The sequence below is a fragment of the Lutra lutra genome, chromosome 4 (genome assembly GCF_902655055.1).
Source record: "Lutra lutra chromosome 4, mLutLut1.2, whole genome shotgun sequence".
NCBI lineage: Eukaryota > Metazoa > Chordata > Mammalia > Carnivora > Mustelidae > Lutra > Lutra lutra.
Window position 1 is genome coordinate 155,567,332 of NC_062281.1, and position 21,087 is coordinate 155,588,418.

The 21,087-nt window shown below is 38.2% G+C and overlaps 2 protein-coding genes across 12 annotated transcripts in view; one reads left to right on the top strand and one right to left on the bottom strand.

Annotated features, from left to right (window-relative positions):
• The window catches only part of TUT4 (terminal uridylyl transferase 4), a 130,425-nt gene extending 122,025 nt beyond the window's left edge, over positions 1 to 8,400 (top strand). For 5 of the 11 annotated variants that reach the window (XM_047728199.1, XM_047728198.1, XM_047728203.1 and 2 more), the window contains one exon: positions 1,148 to 2,415. In XM_047728199.1, the coding sequence (XP_047584155.1) occupies positions 1,148 to 1,236 (89 nt within the window). In that variant the 3' untranslated portion in view covers positions 1,237 to 2,415. The other 6 variants (XM_047728204.1, XM_047728205.1, XM_047728206.1 and 3 more) reach the window with 4 other exon arrangements.
• Positions 8,401 to 8,553: 153 nt separating this feature from the next.
• Positions 8,554 to 21,034, bottom strand: PRPF38A (pre-mRNA processing factor 38A). The gene is made up of 10 exons (XM_047728213.1): positions 20,729 to 21,034; positions 18,406 to 18,565; positions 16,779 to 16,900; positions 14,744 to 14,829; positions 13,708 to 13,818; positions 10,814 to 10,926; positions 10,248 to 10,274; positions 10,044 to 10,141; positions 9,532 to 9,580; positions 8,554 to 8,951 (listed from the first exon to the last, which is right to left on the bottom strand). The coding sequence occupies exons 1-10, from the start codon at positions 20,856 to 20,858 to the stop codon at positions 8,909 to 8,911; spliced, it is 939 nt and encodes a 312-aa protein (XP_047584169.1). The 5' UTR covers positions 20,859 to 21,034; the 3' UTR covers positions 8,554 to 8,908.
• Between the last annotated feature and the right edge of the window lie 53 nt (positions 21,035 to 21,087).

Genomic DNA, 21,087 nt, shown 5'->3' on the forward strand with positions numbered 1-21,087 from the left:
TGAACTAGATTGTGAAAGAGATACAGGATTTTTTTTTTCCCTTACAGATTTTTTAGAGATTACAGGTGAAGAGAGTTCTTAGCTAAGGAAATAATATATGCAAAGTCAATGATATCTGCCTGCCATAATGAGAAAAAAAGGAGAAAATAAAAGGACTAGAGTATAAAGTAAATGGGAAAGATGTGTATGTGATGAGGTTAGAGAAGATAGGCTGAAGCCATATTATGAAGAACTTTTTGGACTCAGTTAAGTAAATGGTAGGGATCTAATAGAAGTTTTTGAATTGAGTAGTGACATAGTCAAATTTCTTTTATTGAACTAAGAGTTGAATGACATTAGAATTCATTGTATTTTGTTGGTGCCTAGGTACCAATAATGGCTTTGATCTTAGTAATGAGTATTACAAACTAAGGAGTACTTGTAGCATTTTATCTAGTCTGCTTGCCTCAAGCTATTTCAGTTCTAATACGGAATGTGTGAGTCTGGCCCTCAGCTCTTAGTTAATCTAGGAAGTAAAAAACTAGAGTCAGAGTTACACTTAAACTAGAAGTTCAAGAAATTAAAGAAAGGCAGTCAGGAAATGTTGACTGAATGAAATGATAACTTTAAGGGGAAGCCCCTGGTATGGGTTTCAGGCTTGATTCCATTTAAGCCTTCCTAAACTATCCCATGTACCTCTGGGGCATCCCTGTACTATAGAGTGGCAGAACATTGAGTATGGTGGGCTTATTCTTCCGAGTAAAGAACTAGGATTGAGGAAAGTTACTTTTGGTCCTATAAACCCTTTTAGGGTTCAGTGGGATTGTGTGGGGGATGTCTGAAGTTCTTCCCTGGTGAATTTGTTCCCTTTGTTTCCTCCCCTTCATTTCTCTTCTCATTCACATAGCCACATCCCTTCTGTCCTCCTCTTTCCCCTGCTAAATGTTTTTGACATGCTTTATCTCCTCTTTACTGTGTAAGTAGAAGAAAAAAGAGAACTAGTTACAAGTTAAATTCTAAGCGTTGTCAGATAAATAGGCACAAGCCTTTCAGTTTCCTGTCTGTGTTGTGTCCAACAGACAGATGTGCCACCCGTCGGTGTAGAGAGCGTTGTCCCCACCCACCAAGAGGAAACGTGTCGGAGTAATGCGAGTCCATTTTCTTTCAGCTGGTCTACCGATGCACAGCAACCAGCCAATCCTGCTGTCTCAAGGGTATCCGTACCTCAATGTCAGTTACATTCAGCAGAAAAAGTGACATTTAATGGAAAGCAAAACAAATCAGGTCCTGATTTAAAATTTTAACACATTTAGATAGCTTATTTAAATTCTAAGACTGTTTTTAAAGACTGTATTATTTGTATATAAATATGAACTATAGTTTTTACTAGTATCACCAAATTGAGTGATACAAATTTCATCTATTTTATTACCCTATTTTTAAGGGAATTTTATGTTTTGTTTAATCTTGATGAATTGTATAAAGAGAGAATTTAAAAATTACATTCTTTATTTTCTATTAGCTGTATTCATACTTTGGTTGCTTCAGACTTTATATATATTGTTCTTAAGAATTAGGAAAAACTTTCATGTGTTTTAAATTTGTCACTTCTATCCTTTACAGAACCTTGTAGTGCCAAAAAACTTTTTAAAAGGTAAAAAAGAAAAAAAAATAAAACTACAACGTGAAGATTCAGAATTTTTTTCTTTTACATTCTTGTCTATTGAAAATATTAAAACTTGAACAGAAAGTTGTTTTTGTCTGTATTTGAAGTAATTCTATTTTAAGTTAATAAATCTTTTTGACAAGAGTCAAACTTGGTTAATTCATATGGTTGTTAGATATGGAAATACAATGTAATAATTAGAACATTTGTTTTACACTCCATGAATAGAGTATTCTAAATTACAGACTTAGTTTTAGAGATCTAAGGATCTTTTATTTGTCCTTTATTTTACTGGATCTTCACAGCACCCAATGAAGTTGACAGAAACATGCTATCTCCATTCTATAATTGAGAAAACTGAGGTGCAAAACAATGAAGTGAAATTCAAGGTAGCACACTTATATGTTGGAATTGAAACAGATGTTTTGAAGGAGAGTTTTTAAACACTGAGACTGATACTGGCAGTTGGAGTGGAGGGAAGATATTTCTTACTGGGGTACTAGTATGTGCCAGGCTATCCATTTTGAATTCTGTTACTACCTGGAATGCACACTTGCCAGGATGGTTTTTACCAATAATCACTGATTATAATTGAAATTAAAACTTGTGTTCTGGTGGTATTTTGGTACATCGAGGTTGAGGTCATTTTGTCTAAAACCCCCAGTTACATGTTTGTCTGGGATTTTGGACTAAATGATGGTGTATAGATTGGAAATCTGCAGAATAAGTAAATACAAATGTATTTTAAGGACAGTGTATTATCTTTGTTCTGCTTTCTCAGATATGCGTTACTTAAATAGGAGACTACCTGTGCTTTTGCCATATTTTCCAGCTTGGAAGATGCTTGAAATCTGTTGCAGGAGGTTGAGGGCTTTCCTGCCATATTTGCAGCCCTGAAAAGGTATTTATTAAATGTTAAGATTAGGTGTATTTACTGTTAGTTTTTCATATTAAAACTTCAGTATCTTTCAGAATCCTACTAAATGATGGAGTTCACTCATTTGTTTTGTTAATGAGATAGCTGCCCCAGTGTATATTTTTATGTTAAAATACAGGCATACGTTAGAAATCTTGGCAGGTTAGGTCCCAGGTCACTGCAATAAAGTGAGTATCTCAATAAAGTGAACAGATGCCTTTTTTGATTTTCCTAGTACATATAAAAGTTATGTTTACACTATACTGTAATTGATAAAGTATGCAATAGCATTATGTTGAAAATATACATTTTTTTTTTAAAGATTTTATTTATTTATTTGACAGAGAGAGAGAGAGATCACAAGTAGGCAGAGAGGCAGGCAGAGAGAGGGGGAAGCAGGCTCCCCGCTGAGTGGAGAGCCTGATGTGGGGCTCGATCCCAGGACCCTGAGATCATGACCCGAGCTGAAGGCAGTGGCTTAACCCACTGAGCCACCCAGGTGCCCCGAAAATATACATCTTAATTAAAATGTACTTTTATTGCTAAAAAATGCTAACCATCAGCTGAGCTTTAGTGAGTTGTAATCTTTTTGGTGGTGGAGGATCTTGATGTTGTTGTGTGCTGACTGATCAGGGTAGTGGTTGCTGAAGGTTGGAGTGTCTCTGGCCATGTCTTAAAATAAGACAATGAAGTTTGCCTATGGATTGACTTTGCTTTCACTTGAGCCCTTGGGGCCATTGTAGGGTTATAAATTAGCCTAATTTCAGTATTTTGTCTCAGGGAATAGGGAAGTCCAAGAGGAGGGAAACAGGGAAATGGCTTATGAGTAGAGCAGTCAGAACACACACATTTATTTAGTTTGCTGTCTTACATGGGCATAATTTTTGACACCCCAAATCATGGCTCAGATCCATGACAAATATAATAATAAAAAAGTTTAAAATACTGTGAGAATTACCAAAATGTAATAGAGACACAAATTTGTCCAACGCTATTAGACAAAATGTACCTATATACTTGCTCGATGCAGGGTAGCCATAAACCTTCAGTTTATTTAGAAAAAACAACAAAACCAAAATTCATGATCTGTGATGGTGCAATAAAGTGAAGTGCAGTAGAACAAGGAATGCCTGTATGACTTGGAGCACTCAGGATTTTTTTTTAAGTTAAGTGTTCATGTATTTAATCTTTTTTCAAATCTTGAAGAACAGATGATGAGGTGTACAGGATGTTTATTTTACTGTTCTTTTGTATATACTTGAAATTTTTATTGGGAAAAAAATCTCCCAACAATATACTGCCTCCAGCTCAGCCTTATTTTCTATAGGAAGGCAGACCACCTGGCAAAAGGTACTTTTGGGGCAATAAAGCCCAGTGACCTAGGTTTTAATTATATGACAGTGTTCTTTGTAGTTACTTTCAGCATCTCATTTGTCCCTCTTTCAGCAATTACTAGTGCCCAGTAAATAGCAAAACTGTACCAAGTGGAAAAATAGAATACTCTTAGTTCATAGTTTATACAATAGTAGTTTAGAAGTTTGCAAACTTCTCATAGAAGTTGTAAACTTAAGTTTTTTATTGTGAATCAAATTCATTGTAGAGCAATTGAAGTGCCCAAATTATCAATTTTACGTAGAGTACACATACACACACTACGCTTAAGATCATATTGTTTTGTATAATGTTTAATGACATGGAGAGATTAATATTTTCATTGTCATTAAAGATTATTCAAGAGTATGAATATTAATGATGTATCATTTATTTGTTTAGTCTCCTACAGGTGGGACATTTCTGCTTTTTTTTCTCCTGTATAAATAATATGTAAAACGATGGGATAAAGCTATTTTTAACTATATTATTCTAGTATGGTGAATTTATATATTTATATTCATATGTGGGATTATTAGGTAAAAAGGATAAAAGTTCTAAGGTTCTTGCTATATATTGCTAAATTGCCCTCCAGGAAAATGGTTACCATTTTGTGGTCCCAACAAACAATATATAAAATGTATTGGTAAGTTTATAAAGTAGCTTTGAAGTCCAAACAATTCATTTTTTTCCCTGGTAAAGGATAATTTAAATGTGTTTATTTTTAAAAAAGGAGTATTACGTAAAAGAACAAAGTATAAAAATCACACAAAAGGCGGCACCTGGGTCGCTCAGTGGGTTAAAGCCTCTGCCTCCAGTTCAGGTCATGATCCCGCGGTCCTGGGATCAGGCCCCACATCGGGCTGTCTGCTCAGCGGGGAGCCTGCTTCCCCCTCTCTCTCTGCCTGCCTCTCTGCCTACTTGGTGATCTCTGTCTGTCAAATAAATAAATAAAATCTTTAAAAAAAAAAATCGCACAAAAGTCCATCAGAAATAGATACTGTTAAGAGCTGATGAACTTCATTCATTCCACCTCTCTTTAAGTAACCTTTACATCCAACATGGGATTCGAATTCCTGACTGAGATCAAGAGCCACACACTCTTCCAACTGAGCCAGCCAGGTGCCTCCCTCCATCCCCAACTATCTTAAACATAGACATACATACATACAAAAGTGGGCTCACATACTATGTTTACTAAATATAGCAAATTAATTTTACTTGGACTTAACAAAAAGTGAAAGAAATGCTCAACTTCTGAAGTTTTTTCTATGGTAGTTCTAAAAGATTCCTCTTAAAATTAAGGACAATTACAGAAAACACTAAAGAGGCTAGAGTTATTTCCTAGTTCTCATGTATGTTTTAATTAGAAATGACTCCTGTTATGAAAAATGTAATCAGCAAACTTAATAGTTCCTCTACTTCTTGCTTATATTACTTTTTACATAGATATTGTTCACATATAAGTTGAGCCCTGAAATTATTTCCCATTATTTTTATTTGGTCTTTAGAATTTTTGACACCACTCCTTTTATGGCTTCTTTTTTCAAAGTCCTTAATTTGATTCTTACTGGATGAATTTCATTATCAGGCAGTTTTTTTTTTCTGTATTCCCATTCTCTTTACATTTTAGAGAAAACAGCTTTAGCTAGGTATAAAATTCTTGTCACTATTTTCCGCAGACCTCTAGAGCCTTTTTGCTTCACTGCCTTAAGAAGTTTGCTGTAAGATGAGACCAGCTGGATTTCCACCCCCTTCATTATTTAGGACTTGATTTTTCTGCTTCTATGTCCCTGTAATTCTTTATATCTTAAATTCATCAGGATATTTGATAGATTATTCTTTTATTATTTTAGAAAAATTTTCTTGTATCTGGACATCTCATTTACTCAATTCTTTTCATCAGGAATGTGAATTATGCATACATAGGATTTCATGTGTTTTATTACCTTTGTAGCTTTTACGTTTATTATTTTCCATTTTTATTTCCTCCAGCCTATTTTCTCTATGCTTTATGTTTATTTTATACTGTCATCTAATAAGGCTTTAATTTCTTCAGCTTTTCAAATCTTCATTTAAGTTCTGCAAGCTTATTTTCCATCCCTTACCTTTTAATATCATCTTTGAACTTGTATATTTTGCTTTTTTTTTTTTTTTTTTTAAAGATTTTTGTTTATTTACTTGACAGAAACAGAGACAGCAAGAGAGGGAGTACAAGCAGGGGGAGTGGGAGAGGGAGAAGCAAGCTTCTGGCTAAGCAGGGAGCCTGGGGCTTGATCCCAGGACCCCGGAACCCCAGGATCATGACTTGAGCTGAAGGCAGACGCTTAACTACTAAGCCACTCAGGCGCCCCTATACTTTGTATTTTTAATCATCACTTTGTTATGGTGTTTTTTCTGTCTGTGGAGAACTTGTTACTTTAACTTTCTGTAGGGAGTGACCAGCATCTGTGAGCATTCTTTCTGATTACTGTTTATTTAACCTTAGGTGGTACATAGATCAGTTATATAATGGAAGTAACAGAAAGGGGCTAGTGGAATGAGCTTTAAAAGTTGTGTTGTTATGTTGGAAGACTTTCCCCAAATTAATTGTGGGAAGTGAAATAAATTTAGTGGTTTACACCAAATATTAAAAATACAGTAAAAAAAAAAATACTGTGGAGGAAATATCAGAATGCATTTTAAATAAGGAATCTTTTTTCCCCGAAATTTGTTTCAGTTACAGAATATATGTGTACAGAGGTAAAATGTAAAGTGTTCCTTAATACTGGTTAGTCAGTTACAAAGCTACAGTTCTAGGGCCTCACCTAGTATGTTAGCAGATAGATGACAGAAATTGCCCTCAGCAAAGTTTGTCCTTAAGCTCCATCTTCTCTGGAATTCTGTGATTTACCAAATCAGTCTCTAGAGAGATGTTCAACATATCCCACTCAAGAACTCTTAGCTCTCTGAAGTAATGAAAGAATGAGAATAATCTGCTTCCTGCTATAAGTTGGCTGTGTTAACCGTAATTTGGTTCAGATTTCACTATATACCTGAGTAAGTATGCACTAAATTTATAGTTTGAGAATGCTTATTTCTGTTATTAAAAGTTGTTGGTTTTTTTTTTTAATTTTTTAATCTTATATTTAAAAGTGAATATTTTTAACAATATACTGGATGTTAACTTTGTTGGTCCATAGGTCATTAATCCAGAAGACATTTCTTTACATCTGAATCACTTTGGTAAAAAATAACTGCTAGGGGGAAAAAAAAAGAAACAAATAACTGTTAGGACTCAATAACAGATGTAAATAGAGGTGTTTATATTTAATTCTTAAAGGCAGTCCTATATATAGTTGTCTAATGGATAACAGGAACCCTTATGGTCAACTTTTATTAGCTGAAGTATTATCAGGAGAGGAATCATTGAAGAATATGAAATCTCAAATATCCCAAAATGCTTTATTTAATATTGCTGCAAAAGTCCTTCAGTTCAATAGCAAGCAAAGGAATTATGACCAGATAAAACTTCCCAAGAAGCTGGATCCTATGAGGCATTTGGTCTTCATAATCCTTACTGGGTCTAGAGCTGCAGAAAGTCAAAACACTCCCCCTTCCCCACTCCTTTTTTTCACTTTTCCCTTTTGAAAGGAGGAAAGGTAAGTACTGGTAGACTGAACTAGCAAAGATCCCAACACCTTCTTGATTATCAGTGCCCATGGACACTTTGCATTTCTTATTTTGCTTCTGAATCCTCAGACTGTTAGCTTCTTTGCCATACTGTCTCCTAATTCTACCACCTTTCTGAATGGTTCATTTCCATTTTCAGTTGGTTAACTGCACTACTTCCCTCTCACCAGTGTTGAGTGTTGCCAATGATTCTGTTGTTGGCTTTCTTACAAAAACACTTCCTGGGCAATCCCATTTAATCCCATTTAAATCCCATTTAATTCCTCAATGTTGTCAATTCTGGGTTAGGTCACTGTTCAACTCCATTTCCTATTTCTAACAACCTGGGCTTTATCTAGTTATACCATAGCAGCCTCTAATTACACTTTAGGATAAACTGAATGCAACACTTTCTTTACCAACACAACTTTTGCCACATGCCTCTCTAAAGCCTGGCCTCTTCCCGTTATATTTTGTAGCTTTGTGAATGAATGGCATTATTTTCTAGCAGTTCAGGTCAAAACCCCAAGCGGTATTAGATCCTTTCCTCTTTTTTCAGTCTTGTTGCCCTACTGCTACTGACTATACTTGGATAATGTCAGTGCTTACAAGATAAAGGCTGAGCACCATAACCTCGAATTCAAGGCTCCTGGGGAAGAAGAAATATCATTTAAGAATGTTGTGTAAAAGGTATTAAGTTTCCTTGTTTGAACTGTTTGATGCAATTGGATTAAATAATCTAGAGAAGTCTTATATTTGAATGCATTCTTTTCTTCTTACAAAGCTGCTGCTAACTCGTCAGTTCTCATGCTATTATTACTACATGGTCCTCCTGGGGAGAGGGAGAAAGGGAGGTAATAGGTTTTTACTGATTTGGTTTTTGAGTGTAATAGCAGCAGCACAAATCTCAGGATTCTCAGAACAGTTCCCATAATGGAGCAAAACAAAACTAAACTACAGAGAAATGGAAAATGGGTGTATAAAATTTAATAACAAAAGGGTCAACAGGCAGCTACATCCATCATCATCATTCATCCTCTCCACCCCTCAAGTCCTTTCTAACCTTATAAATTTGAGTACCGTCAAGGTTGGTTGCACAAAGGGGTCCAAAGCAGCCCTTGGGAAGCACTATCCCTCAAATGTGAAATATGATTCAGAGATACAAAACTCAGCACCTCTTTCATATAAGGAAAAAAAAGTGGAGAAACTTGGTTAAAAAGAGCTAAAATATTCTCATAGCTGCCTGGGGAGTAGATCTTAATCCTTCCACATAGATGCTTTTGGATCCACAGGTGGCCATTTGGACTAAAACCAAACAGAGTCCATTACTCATTCCCTCTCCGGCTCTTCTTGTGGCTTTTCTTAGATCTGAAATGGTAACACATATGAATCATAAATTAACATAAATTTAATAACAGCTGTTCAAGGAGCTAGGCAAGAACTTTTGAGTAAGATGGGGTATGCCGATACTGATGGGGATAGAGAGGATACCCAATATTCATTAAATGTGCTTGGTGTTATGTCTTAGAGCAACACTGAGTGAGGTATTACTATCCAAAATTTACCACTGAGGAAATGATCTCTGAGAGCTTAAGAGTACACCTGACAGTGTATAACATATAGCAATAATTTCTAATTAAAGTTTATCAAAAGAAAGTGATTTGTCCAATGTCACTCAGCTGTTAAGTGTCTGAAGTTGGGATTTAACCACAGGTCTCCTGAGACCAAAGCTCATGCCCACTATCAAAACTGCAATTCTACAAGGAAAAAACGAAATAACATAAAACAGATACATAATTCTAGTAATTCTTAAGACAATGGGCCAATTTTATAATGTAAAAAAGGGAAATTCCTAAATACTGCATCAAAACAAAATTTCAGGTCTAAGTTATGTGACTGGAACTTTGATTTCTGAATTAAGAAAAAATTCTTAAAGGTCAGTCCATACCTTTCAGGAGACTTTGAGTGGCTTCTATGTCTGTGACTACGGTGATGACCTGGGGAAGAAAAGGCCACCGGATGAGTGTTATTCTATCCACCACCACCTCTGCTGTCATTTTCACTTCCCCCAATCCCTTTCATTGGCGTATTTTTTTGGCTTATGCTAGACACACTTCTTGGTAGCACCTTTCTGAACTGTGTGTGTTTATGGGGGAGTGTCAGAAGAACTGAACGCACTTCATATGCATTCAGGGGTTATGTTTGTGAAATTAGCCATAACCCCTGAATGCATATGAAGTGTGTATCACGTTGAGTATTTTTACCACTATGTAAGGTCTTATTCCTGTAATTTCAGATGAAAGAACTGAAGTTCAATTCTCTCAGCAAAGCTTATAAGAGAAAGTAAAGATGTGAACTCTATTCTCACTTCCTTTTAAGCAGGCTATTGCACTGGAGTGACGCTAAGTACTTACTGTATTTCTTTAAGACTACCAACAGCAAAAGGCCCAAATGCTGTACCTGGGGACTTGGAGCGGGATCTGTGCCGTCTATCTCGAGATCTGCTGCGGTGACGTCTTGGGCTTTTGCTCCGATGCCTTTCTCGGCGAGGGGAGGGGCTATGGAAATGATTGGTCAGATCCCTTTATCTGACATTATACTCACCACAACAGCACCCTCCTCCCCAAAGCCCTGTCTTTCATTACAAATCAACCAAAGGCCCACCTCCTCCTTTTAGGAGATCGACTCCGCCTGTACAAAAAGAAAAGAGGAAGAACCTTAGTAGGTGCACTGCAGTTGTAGATTCCAAAAATTGCTCCAATTCTTCACCCATTTCTGTTATCCATGACTTTAGTCCTGTAACTTTTTATTAGCACCCTCCCACTCTAAGTCTGGGGTTGGTCATGTGACCTGCTTTGGCCAATGGGCTATTTGCATATGTGATACCAACATGATACTGGAAGGAAATTTGCATCATTGAGCTTATCTGCTCTTGAATTCTGCCACTGCCCTGAGACCATGCCTAACCCAGCCTAGAATGAGACACACATACACAGAAGAGAAGAGTTGCCCCATTAATTAGTTGCCTCATTAAAAGCCATCCTATAGTAGCCAACAGATGATCACAAAACAGGTTCATGAACTTAAACTGCCTATCCAAGCCCAGCTTAAATCACTGACTGCAGACTTATGAACTAAATAAACAGTTACTGTCTGACACGGAGGTTTTGTGGGTTGTTTTATAGCAATTACTGCATCAGGCAAACAGAGGCCAAAGAGTAGGGCCTTACCTTCTGGGAGACCGGCTCCTACTCCTCCTATAGCGCAATGTGGGAGAACGACGGGGCTTATCTAAATCTCGGTAGCTTCTCCGGCGGTGATCAGGTGATGGCACTCTCTCCAACTGGAAAAGAAATGTATAGTAGGTCAGTGATGAGCACAGACTTACAGAGAACCACTTAGGGACAGTACATACGCGCTCCTTATCCTGTCCCAAATTCTACCTTCAAGTGACTTTAAACACAATGAATACATAGATAACCCTAAGGACAAAAACAACCTCCAAATAAAAAAACTGAACTGTTTCCAGTATTCCCACTATTGTTCTAGTGTTGGTACCATTATTCTGGGACTTTGTGAGAAGAATGCGACTGTGAGAAGAGTCAGAGCTAAGTAATTGTGCATTTCTCCTTCAGAAGCTAGATTTTCAATGTGAAAGGAGATACAGATGTAAAATCAATAAGATTGTATAAAGTATACTTTAATTTTAAAATTTTCCTCTGGGTCTGCCAACTCTAGAGACCAAGAAATGCTGACCAAACCATATCAGTGAGCATTTATAGTGCCCAGATTGTGGTATCTAAGTATCATTTTCCCTGTAAATGAAAGCAAGAGCTCCCTGGAAAAATGGCTAATTTCAGGTTGGGGACAGCAGCTTACAAAACATGAACAGAACATATATCAGAAGACAAGTCGTCTGAGACTACGATGATTCTATCAGTCTCATGTGTCAACTTGGGGACCGCCCTCCATTGGCCAAAGAGGGGACAATTTCAGCATCAACAAGGACTATGATGGTTCAAAACCACATCCAATCTGCTTAAATCCTTGAGTTTATAATGTTACCAAGGACAAAAGCTCATCACACTGGGAGGATACTATGGAGTCAGCTCATTATTTAAAAAACTGATTGAGAAATAAATAATCCAATATTTACCTTTTCTCTATCAACTATACCTATGAAAAACTAAATACTGATTTAGGAGATTTCTCTTTATAGCAGTGTTATAGGCAACAAATGATTAAAAAAAAAAACCAAAAAAACACAAAGAACTAGAATATCACCATTTCACAACCCCTAACGGGTCTAGGCAGAGATCATCTAGGCACGTGGCTCCTAATACAACAAAAGAGAGGCAGGCTTTGCTCACCCTGGGGGGAACAGACATCAGTACTATGAAGTAGTGTTGCTCTACTCCAAAGCCTACAAAAACCTCAAATACAATTAAGCCTCCAGCTTTTAAGAATTAGTTTACAGAAGATAACAAGGGACAAGTGAACATGTTAAGTGACCTCACAGGGACACAATAAAAAAAATACAGATTGTAAAAATCTGTACAGAATAATATGACTTGATTTGTGGACCACTCAAACTATTAAAAAATATAGGACAATTGGGGAAATGTGAATAAATATTTTTTTCCTTGTTTCAAGTTTTATTTAAATTCTAGTTACAGTATAATTTTAGTTTCAATACTGAATATTTGATTTTAAGAAATTACTGTTGGTGTGGGGGTGACAAGCAGTATCATGTTTAGGCCTTTTCTGAAATATGAATGCAATACATGATGGTTGTGATCTGTGTCAAGAAAATTGTGGGGTGGGGACAATTTGGTACAGAAATATGTAAAATGGCCGAGTTGATATAGAGGCTAGACAGTGGGTAAAGGGAGGCACATTCTCTCCACTTTGGTAAGTGACTGAAGTTTTCCATTAAAAAAAGGAAAAACAGGGCACTGCGTGGCTCAGTGGGTTAAAGGCTCTGCCTTCGGCTCAGGTCATGATCTCAGGGTCCTGGGATCGAGCCCCGCATCAGGTTCTCTGCTCAGCAGGGAGCCTGCTTCCTCCTCACTCTCTGCCTGCCTCTCTGCCTACTTGTGATCTCTGTCAAATAAATAAATAAAATCTTTAAAATAAAAAATAAAAAAAGGAAAGACAATGCCTACTTTTGGTTCACTAACCACAGAAGAGCACCTCAGCATTGCTTGGCTTTAAATTTATGAACTAAGATAATGCTTCCTTTTGTACTCACCTTGAAGGGAGCCAAATGGCTCAGAGCCACATTTACATCCAGTACCCACAAACCAGCATTTCTTGTATTTCCCCCTAGCCTTTTTGGATACATTGAATAGTTTCAGATCCTTCTTTTCTAACCATATGTATTTCCATATTATCATATACTTTTCATAACAGCTTTGGCTAATAGTCTGTTGAGGTGATGATAGTTTACCTGACTGCTCCCTGACAGCTAGGTTGCTTTCAACTTTTCAGCATTTTAACTAGTAAAGAACATGATCATGTAGTAGGTTTTTTCTTCCCCTAAACTAAGCCTACTCCTTAGGATAGGTTCAACTCTAAACAGTATCATTTTTGTTCCAAGTATTTGTGTTTTTTTTTTTTTTTTTAAGATTTTATTTATTTATTTGTCAGAGAGAGAGAGAGAGCACAGGCAGACAGAGTGTCAGAGGGAGAAGCAGGATCCCTGCAGAGCAAGGAGCCCGATGCGGGACTCGATCCCAAGACGCTGGGATCATGACCTGAGCCGAAGGCAGCCGCTTAACCAACTGAGCCACCCAGGCGTCCCCCAAGTATTTGTTCTAATAGCTACCAGCTATGAGTCAATTATAATGTCCCAATGTATGTGAAGGGCTTTATATGTATTGTCTAATAATCATAAAATCCTAAGAGAAAGGTATCATTCTTCTTGCTTTACTGACATTAATTTGCACAAGATTATGGAGAGCTGAGATTTAACTCCAATGCCTATACTCTTAACGATAAATACTGTATTTTTTGGCTAAAGAAAGTTAAAAATTAAACTGTAAACAAAACAGGGAAGGACCATTCTCCCATCCCCTCCCCAAAATTATCCCTCCTTCAGCCCTTAAGCTCCCAGGTACCTGACCTTCTCATCCTCCTCTTCCTCCTCTTCACTGGACTCCACATCATCCATGTCCTCTTCTAGAGCGCTAACCCGGGGCTCCAGCTGCTCAGCTTCCTCTAGCACATAGCGTTTCTACAGAAAGTATGATGAAAGTCAGGGGGCCTTGTTCACTATTCTTGATTGTGAGGACAGTTTCAAGGGTATATACATATGGCAAAACTTACAAAATTGTACATACTTCTAAATTTGTGTTGTTTAATGTATGTCAACTGTACCTTAATAAAGCCATTTAAAAGGGGAAAAAAAAAAAACCCTTGTTCAAGTGAAATCTCACTCTCAAGCCCAATATGTAATTAGAGAAAAAAGGAGCTACTCTGGTTGGAATATGTGGGGCTGTCTCCTCTTATTCCTCTCAGCAGCCTTAAAACAGTCCCACAGAGTAGTTTAAAGACCACTGAAGTAGCCTAATTTCCCCATTTTATAGATGGGAAAAGAAAACCAGGTTCCACAGCTAGTCAGCTATAACAACAGAAACTTAATCTTCTAATTCCCTGCTCCATCATCTCTCCCATTATAGATCATTCATTCCCTTTCTCCTTTGGTAACCTACTGTATCATTTTTTCCTTTGTATTTTACAACAGTAGTTTTAAAATAATACTCTGCAAAATCCATTCCTGAAAGGTGCTTCATGGATAATCATTTATTACTAGGAAAAGGAGCAGGGTTATAAAGGTGACATTTAAGAGGTTAAGATCTCATCTACTATTCCTGACTCTCTTACCTGTTTTACATCATACAATTTCCTTCATATAACATTTTAAACAAGAAAGTGTTACTCACTTTTAAAGCCCTACCCTTCATATACTTTATCTGTTTTCCTCTCCCAGTTACCTTTTTCATACGTTAAAAAGACTACTTATTAAGATGATCCTTGGGGCGGGGGAAGAGGACCCCTGACATCCATGGTCTTCAGTGTTTTATTGTATATGTGTACTTGTCTGTCTCCCTGTCTTGGGGAGAGAAGGGAGACTCTGATAAGAGATCTTTATCTCTTACCTGTAGCCGGGGTAGAATGATGTCACAGACTCTTTCACTGTGGAGCAGTTCATCAATAAACTCATCTACATGCATCAGTTCAAACTCTGGAAGAACAATCATAAGCTCAGGCAACTTGGAAATAAGTTTATGTAGCCAACAAGTAAAAGAAGAGTAAGTCTCTATATGTAAAATGTCTCTATATAAAAAGTACTTGGTATAGAAAGTGTGAATCCTCTGGAGCCTCCCTTCCCTGCACATTTACTAGTAAAGCCATTCAGTCTGGCAGTTACCGAGAAGGGATTACTGACAGACGTGGGCTCAAACTACAGCCATTCATAGCCTTGTCATCATCACTTACCTTCATTCAGCTCATCTTTACTGAGGGCATCTATATGCCAGGCCCCTTCTTGGAGCTGGGCATAAAAGAATAAGTGAAGCTGTCCCAATTAGGAGACACAACACAAAAGGAAGCACAAACAGTTCTGAATTGTATAGGGGTGATGTGTTTTTTTTTGGTTTTTTTTTTTAAAGATTTTATTTATTTGAGAGAGACCCGCATAAGAGAGAGAGAGAACATGAGCAGTGGGGAGGGAGAACATGAGAGAGGAAGAAGCAAACTCAGCAGGGAGCCTGATGCAGGACTCGATCCCAGGACCCTGGGATCATGACCTGAGCCGAAGGCAGATGCTTAACTAACTGAGCCACCTGGGCACCCAGGGCTGATGTTCTTGAACAGATCCTGTAAGTCAAGTACAACTTCTCATGTGAACACACAGTGTTTCTAAATATAGAGCATGTACCTTATATGGTAAATGAAGTAATAGCTTTTCAGAATTTTTATAGTAAACATTACCTTAGTTCAGTGGTTCTCAAACAGGGGTTAACTTTGCCACCCACAACTAGTGGAGTTGCTACTGGCATCTAGTGGATAAAGGCTAGGGATATGGCCAAATATCCTACAATGAGCTGGACAGCTCCCCACAACAGAATCATCTGTATCAAATTATCAATAGGTTGAAAAATCCCATCTCAATTTAACATAATATAAACATAAGTAACTCTATGATGGCCATGACCATGTCCATCTTGTTCACCATCTTATTTCCAGTACATAGCACAATACCTGGCATCACACTGGCACTTAATAAGTGAATAAAAGTTTACATTAAAATACCAAATTAACTTAATAAGTGAATAAAAGTTTACATTAAAATACCAAATTCTTGACCTTCTGCTTAATGTTACATGTAGAGGTAAAAGGCAAATGTTACTAATCTTCTGTTACAACACTCAGTGAGAAGAAAAAGGTTTTGATTGCATTACACTGAATCCCCCTACCACAGAAAAGATCTTTGTAAAATATATGGAGCTGCCCCCTTTGGATATACTTACTATTTTTCAGTAAGATTCCTACATAAGTATGAGTATACTTAATCTATACTGTGGCGAGTAGTACAGCACTAGAAAAGAGGCCATTAAAAATAACCGCGATGATGGAACATATGGAAAACTAACTTTGGGAGGTTTGGGGAAGGCTTTTTCAGAGGTCATTATGGAGGCAGATCATATGGGATGGAGCAAATGTGGAGGGAGCACATAATGCAAGGCTGGGACTGACATAAGATGCAGTTGGAGGGGCGCCTGGGTGGCTCAGTGGGTTAAAGCCTCTGCCTTTGGCTCAGGTCATGATCCCGGGGGTCCTGGGATTGAGCCCCACATTGGGCTCTCTGCTCAGCCAGGGAGCCTGCTTCCTCCTCTCTCTCTGCCTGCCTCTGCCTACTTGTGATCTTTGTCTGTCAAATAAATAAATAAAATCTTAAAAAAAAAAAAGATGCAGTTGGAAAGGTAGGCAGACAGGGGTAGATTGGGTAAGACCAACAGGAAGCTAGGAGTCTAATAGAGTACTCCATGCAGCAGAGGGAGAAACTGAAATGAAGACAGTAACAAAAAAGATGAAGAGCATTCACAATGTATGTTACAATAAAGATAGAGATATTGGTGAAATAAAAACTGGTTCAGGGAGGAAGGTCCAAACAATTGGTACCATACTCACCCCCATTTCGGTTCTGGCTCTTGATTTTTCGATAGTCGTTGTAAAGAGGCTCTAAGTACTTGTAGCAATCAATTGCAGTGCCTGTCAGCCTCATGTAAAGTGCTCCCAACATACGCACGTACCTGACAGAGGACAGTAAAACAATAAGCCATCCTAAAAAGTTCTTGTTCTTGAGTTTCATACCTGGCTTTTCTCATGACAGCAGTGGATGTACACAAGTTATTTCTCTTCTTTGGCAGATGAGAGAACTGCAATTTTAGAGGAAACATGAGGCAGCGAAAGGTAAAATACGGAGTTCTGGGTTACAAGTACCCATTCTACCACTTACTGGCTACAGGAACTTGGGACATGTTGCTCAACTTTCAGAGTCTATTATATCTTGTATAACATGAAGATAGAACCTATTTATCTCATAGAATTACTATAAGAATCAAATGAGATACTGAATTTAATAACAACATATAAGGTATGTTTACTTAACACTACAAGAAATAATACATATAGATGTGAATATATAAACTGTTGCTAGGCAGCACAGTGTGCTGGTTCTGGGGAAAAAAAAAAGTCCTTTGGGTTACAATTCTGATTCCATTACTTACTGGCTTTGTTACATTAGGCAAGTTACTTGCTATCTCAATCCTTGTAAAATGGAGATAATAGTACCTAATTTGCTGGCCTGGTTTAGTGAGAAATCTGTGTAAAGTGCTAAGCACAGCATATAGCACATAGTAAGTGCCTAGTAAGAGCTATTCTCTAGCTGTTAATGTTTTGTAAGATTTCCTTTTTCTTTTCTCCTCTATCCAACTACCCACTCAAATTCTCCACTTAGAATGACAAGTAGACATCTGAAACTGAACAGTTTCTTTATATGACAAACAGAATGGAGTAGAAAAGAATCTGAACACTGAAGCCAGCTTTGCCACTTACTAGCTGTTTGACTTTGAGGAAATTACTTCATCTGTGCCAAGTTTCCTCCCCTGTGTAACAGGGATGATAATTTTGCGGGGTTCTTGTGAAGGTTAAATTATTACATGTAAATCCCTTAGAGGGTAACACATAATCTACTCTATCTGCCTCCTGTACTTGTCTGTGAACTCCTTGAGAATAAAAAATAAAAGAATATGAGCAGCAGATATTTTGGGGATATTTGCCATGCAATAGGCCCTGTATTGTGAGATATACAGCACTATCTTCTTTAACCGTCACAGCAATCTTGAATTGGTATCATCATCTCCATTTTACAAATAAAGTAAAGCTCACAAAATGTAACTTCTCCAAGGTCACAGTAAGTCTGGACATGGCTTGACACGAGCCTGGACACGAACCTCCACCTACACCAAAGTTTTCCCACTTATCTACCACATTATGTAGTTTTCTTCATCTTTGAGCATCCAGTACTACCAACATACTAGGCACTCACTTCTGCTTAATATATGTTCAGTGAACTTGTGATATGCTTTTTGGGGGCAAGGGGTAGTTACCAGGACTGAGAATGTAATAGAGAAGATCAATACAATCAGAACACACAAAATAACAAGATACATTGCTTTCACTCCTCTTAACCAAAGCCAAATTCTGGACCACTGAAACTGAAGCTTTTATATTAGTGAATCAACATTTTACTCACTTGAAATCTTCATTTTTTATAAACTCTACAATGATATCCTTCTCAGGCTGAATTTGAAGCATCTTCAAGGTCAAACACAGAAAGGGAGTTGGCTTTATGTTGCCACCATAGACACCACCCACAAACCTCAATTCCATGGCTTTATCGACTACAAGTTCAGCTGAAAAGAAAAGCAAAAACAAAGTGGCATCTCAAACAAATTAGGGCCAAGCTTATCCCAGTCTGAAGTGGTGATAAGCTAGTTCAAGCTTTGGTGCTCCTGAATACTAATCAACAATTTAATATAAGAACAACTGTGTATTTTTTTTTATTTTTTTAAAGATTTTATTTATTTATTTGACAGAGATCACAAGTAGATGGAGAGGCAGGCAGAGAGAGAGAGAGAGAGAGGGAAGCAGGCTCCCTGCTGAGCAGAGAGCCCGATGCGGGACTCGATCCCAGGACCCTGAGATCATGACCTGAGCTGAAGGCAGCGGCTTAACCCACTGAGCCACCCAAGCGCCCCGAGAACAACTGTGTATTAATAGTAATAATAAGAACAGCCAATATATACTGAAAGATGAGGATATGCCAGATACTCTGCTAAGCATGTCATATTATCTCATTTAATGCAATTAGCCACAAAGTTCCTGCACTGAGGCTGTTTTCAGCTAAGGGAAAATGAAGGCTAAGAAAGGTTAAGTGATGGGCGCCTGGGTGGCTCAGTGGGTTAAAGCCTCTGCCTTCGGCTCAGGTCATGATCCCAGGGTTCTGGGATCGAGCCCCACATCGGGTTCTCTGCTCAGCAGGGAGCCCGCTTCCTCCTCTCTCTCTCTGCCTGCCTCTCTGCCTACTTGTAATCTCTGTCAAATAAATAAATAAATCTTAAAAAAAAAAAAAAGAAAGGTTAAGTGACTTGCTCAGGGTCCACAGCCTGAGAGGAGCAGGGGCTGCATTTACATGTAAGCAGTCTTAACCTCAGAGTCCATGCCTGTCACCATTATGTTTGGAGAAAAACAGCCAGGTTCTGAGTTAAAAGAAACAATAACAGCAAATGATTCAATAGCTACATAACCTTGGGCAAATGTCATTTACAGAAGGGGGATAATAACCTTCCACAATTTTTTCAAAAGCAAACCCTAGCTGTGTGAACTTAGGGCAAGCCATTTTACCTTACTTCCTTTTTAGACTGTCAATTCAAATCTGAATAATAAAAGTACAAAGTTTCAGGGCTATAGTGAGAATCAAACTTCTAGCCAGGTACTAAATACTGAAGATGTAGGTAGAGGGAAAAGAAGGACAAAATTACAACGCTTACAGAGTTTACAGTCTGGCAAGGTAGAAAGCACTGGAAAAAATTTTTTTTTAGGTGTGATGAATAGTTGAAATAAGATGCAGAATGCAATACAATTATAGATCAAGGGAACATAATCCAGCATTGGAGGAAAAAGGTCATGAGTTCACTTTTGGACATACTGAGTTGGCATGTCTTGGAATTTAGATCTTAGAGATCTGGGATGGAGAGGTAAATTTGAAGGCATCTACATATAAGATGTAACTGCAGTGTGGAGATCATCCAAGGAGCAAACTATGTAATGAGAAAAGGTCCCAAAATTTATCCAAAATTGACATGACTCCAAAATTTCAGGAACTCAGAGAAAAACAATATGATGTTTCCATGGACACAACAGCTAATGGTGGTGGCAACAACAGTACAGGCACAGGAATAGTTAACAGTGGTTAACAACTAGCACCACCACTACAACTGCTGAGTACTTCTTAAAATATATACTTGTAACCATACCACATACTTTTTATACTTTATGGCATTTAATCCTTACAGCAACCTTTTGGGATGGGCATTATTCGTTTTACAGTAGAGGAAGACGGTTCACTAGGATAACAGAGCTACTAAAATGCAGAGCCAGAATTCAAAGACTGAAAGACTACCTGGAAGCCTTTTCTGAAGAACTCCTAACTGTATTAAGGCCCGAACGTGGAAATACTGCAAATGGTCCAGATTTAGGGACAGTAAGACCCTGAACTGGGTTTCGGGTACGTTAAAGTTCCTTTAAGAACTTCAGAGTCCCTGAGTGCTTGGGAACTCTGCAGATTACATGGAAACCCCCAGAGAACCCAGCACAGACACGCTTTAGAACAAGACAGCAGTAGACTGTGTCTCCGAAGCTCAACACAAAACTACGCACACAGTAGGTACTCAGATTTTTCTGAATGACTGACAGATTCCCCTCCAGTCACACACCCGGGAGCCAGTCCCAGGTGCTCCCAGTTAAGAGAACTGGGCCACAAGGCGGGGGAGGAGGGTCCGCGCGCTGCCGCTCACCCGTCAGTCCAAAACACTCCTCTTTCCAGTACTTGGACTCATAGATTCGGGTCCGAATGATCTTCTCCACCAGATACTGAGGATTGGTGCCGTGGATGCTGTGCGCATCCTTCACCGTACGGTTCGCCATTTTAGAACGCCTTCAGTTCTATTTCCGTCGGGTCCTTCAATGCGTCACATCCAGGTTAAAAAAAACATCTAAGAGGGACTGCGAAGCGTGGAAAAAGTCGCTCTAAAGGACTCAGGCCACCATCTTGGTACCGGAAATGCTGTAAGAAAAGGAACTTCCTTCCGCGAACAGCGTCGCCTACCGAAACAATGATGGCCGCTGCACGTTGGCGGACGTACGACGTGCATCC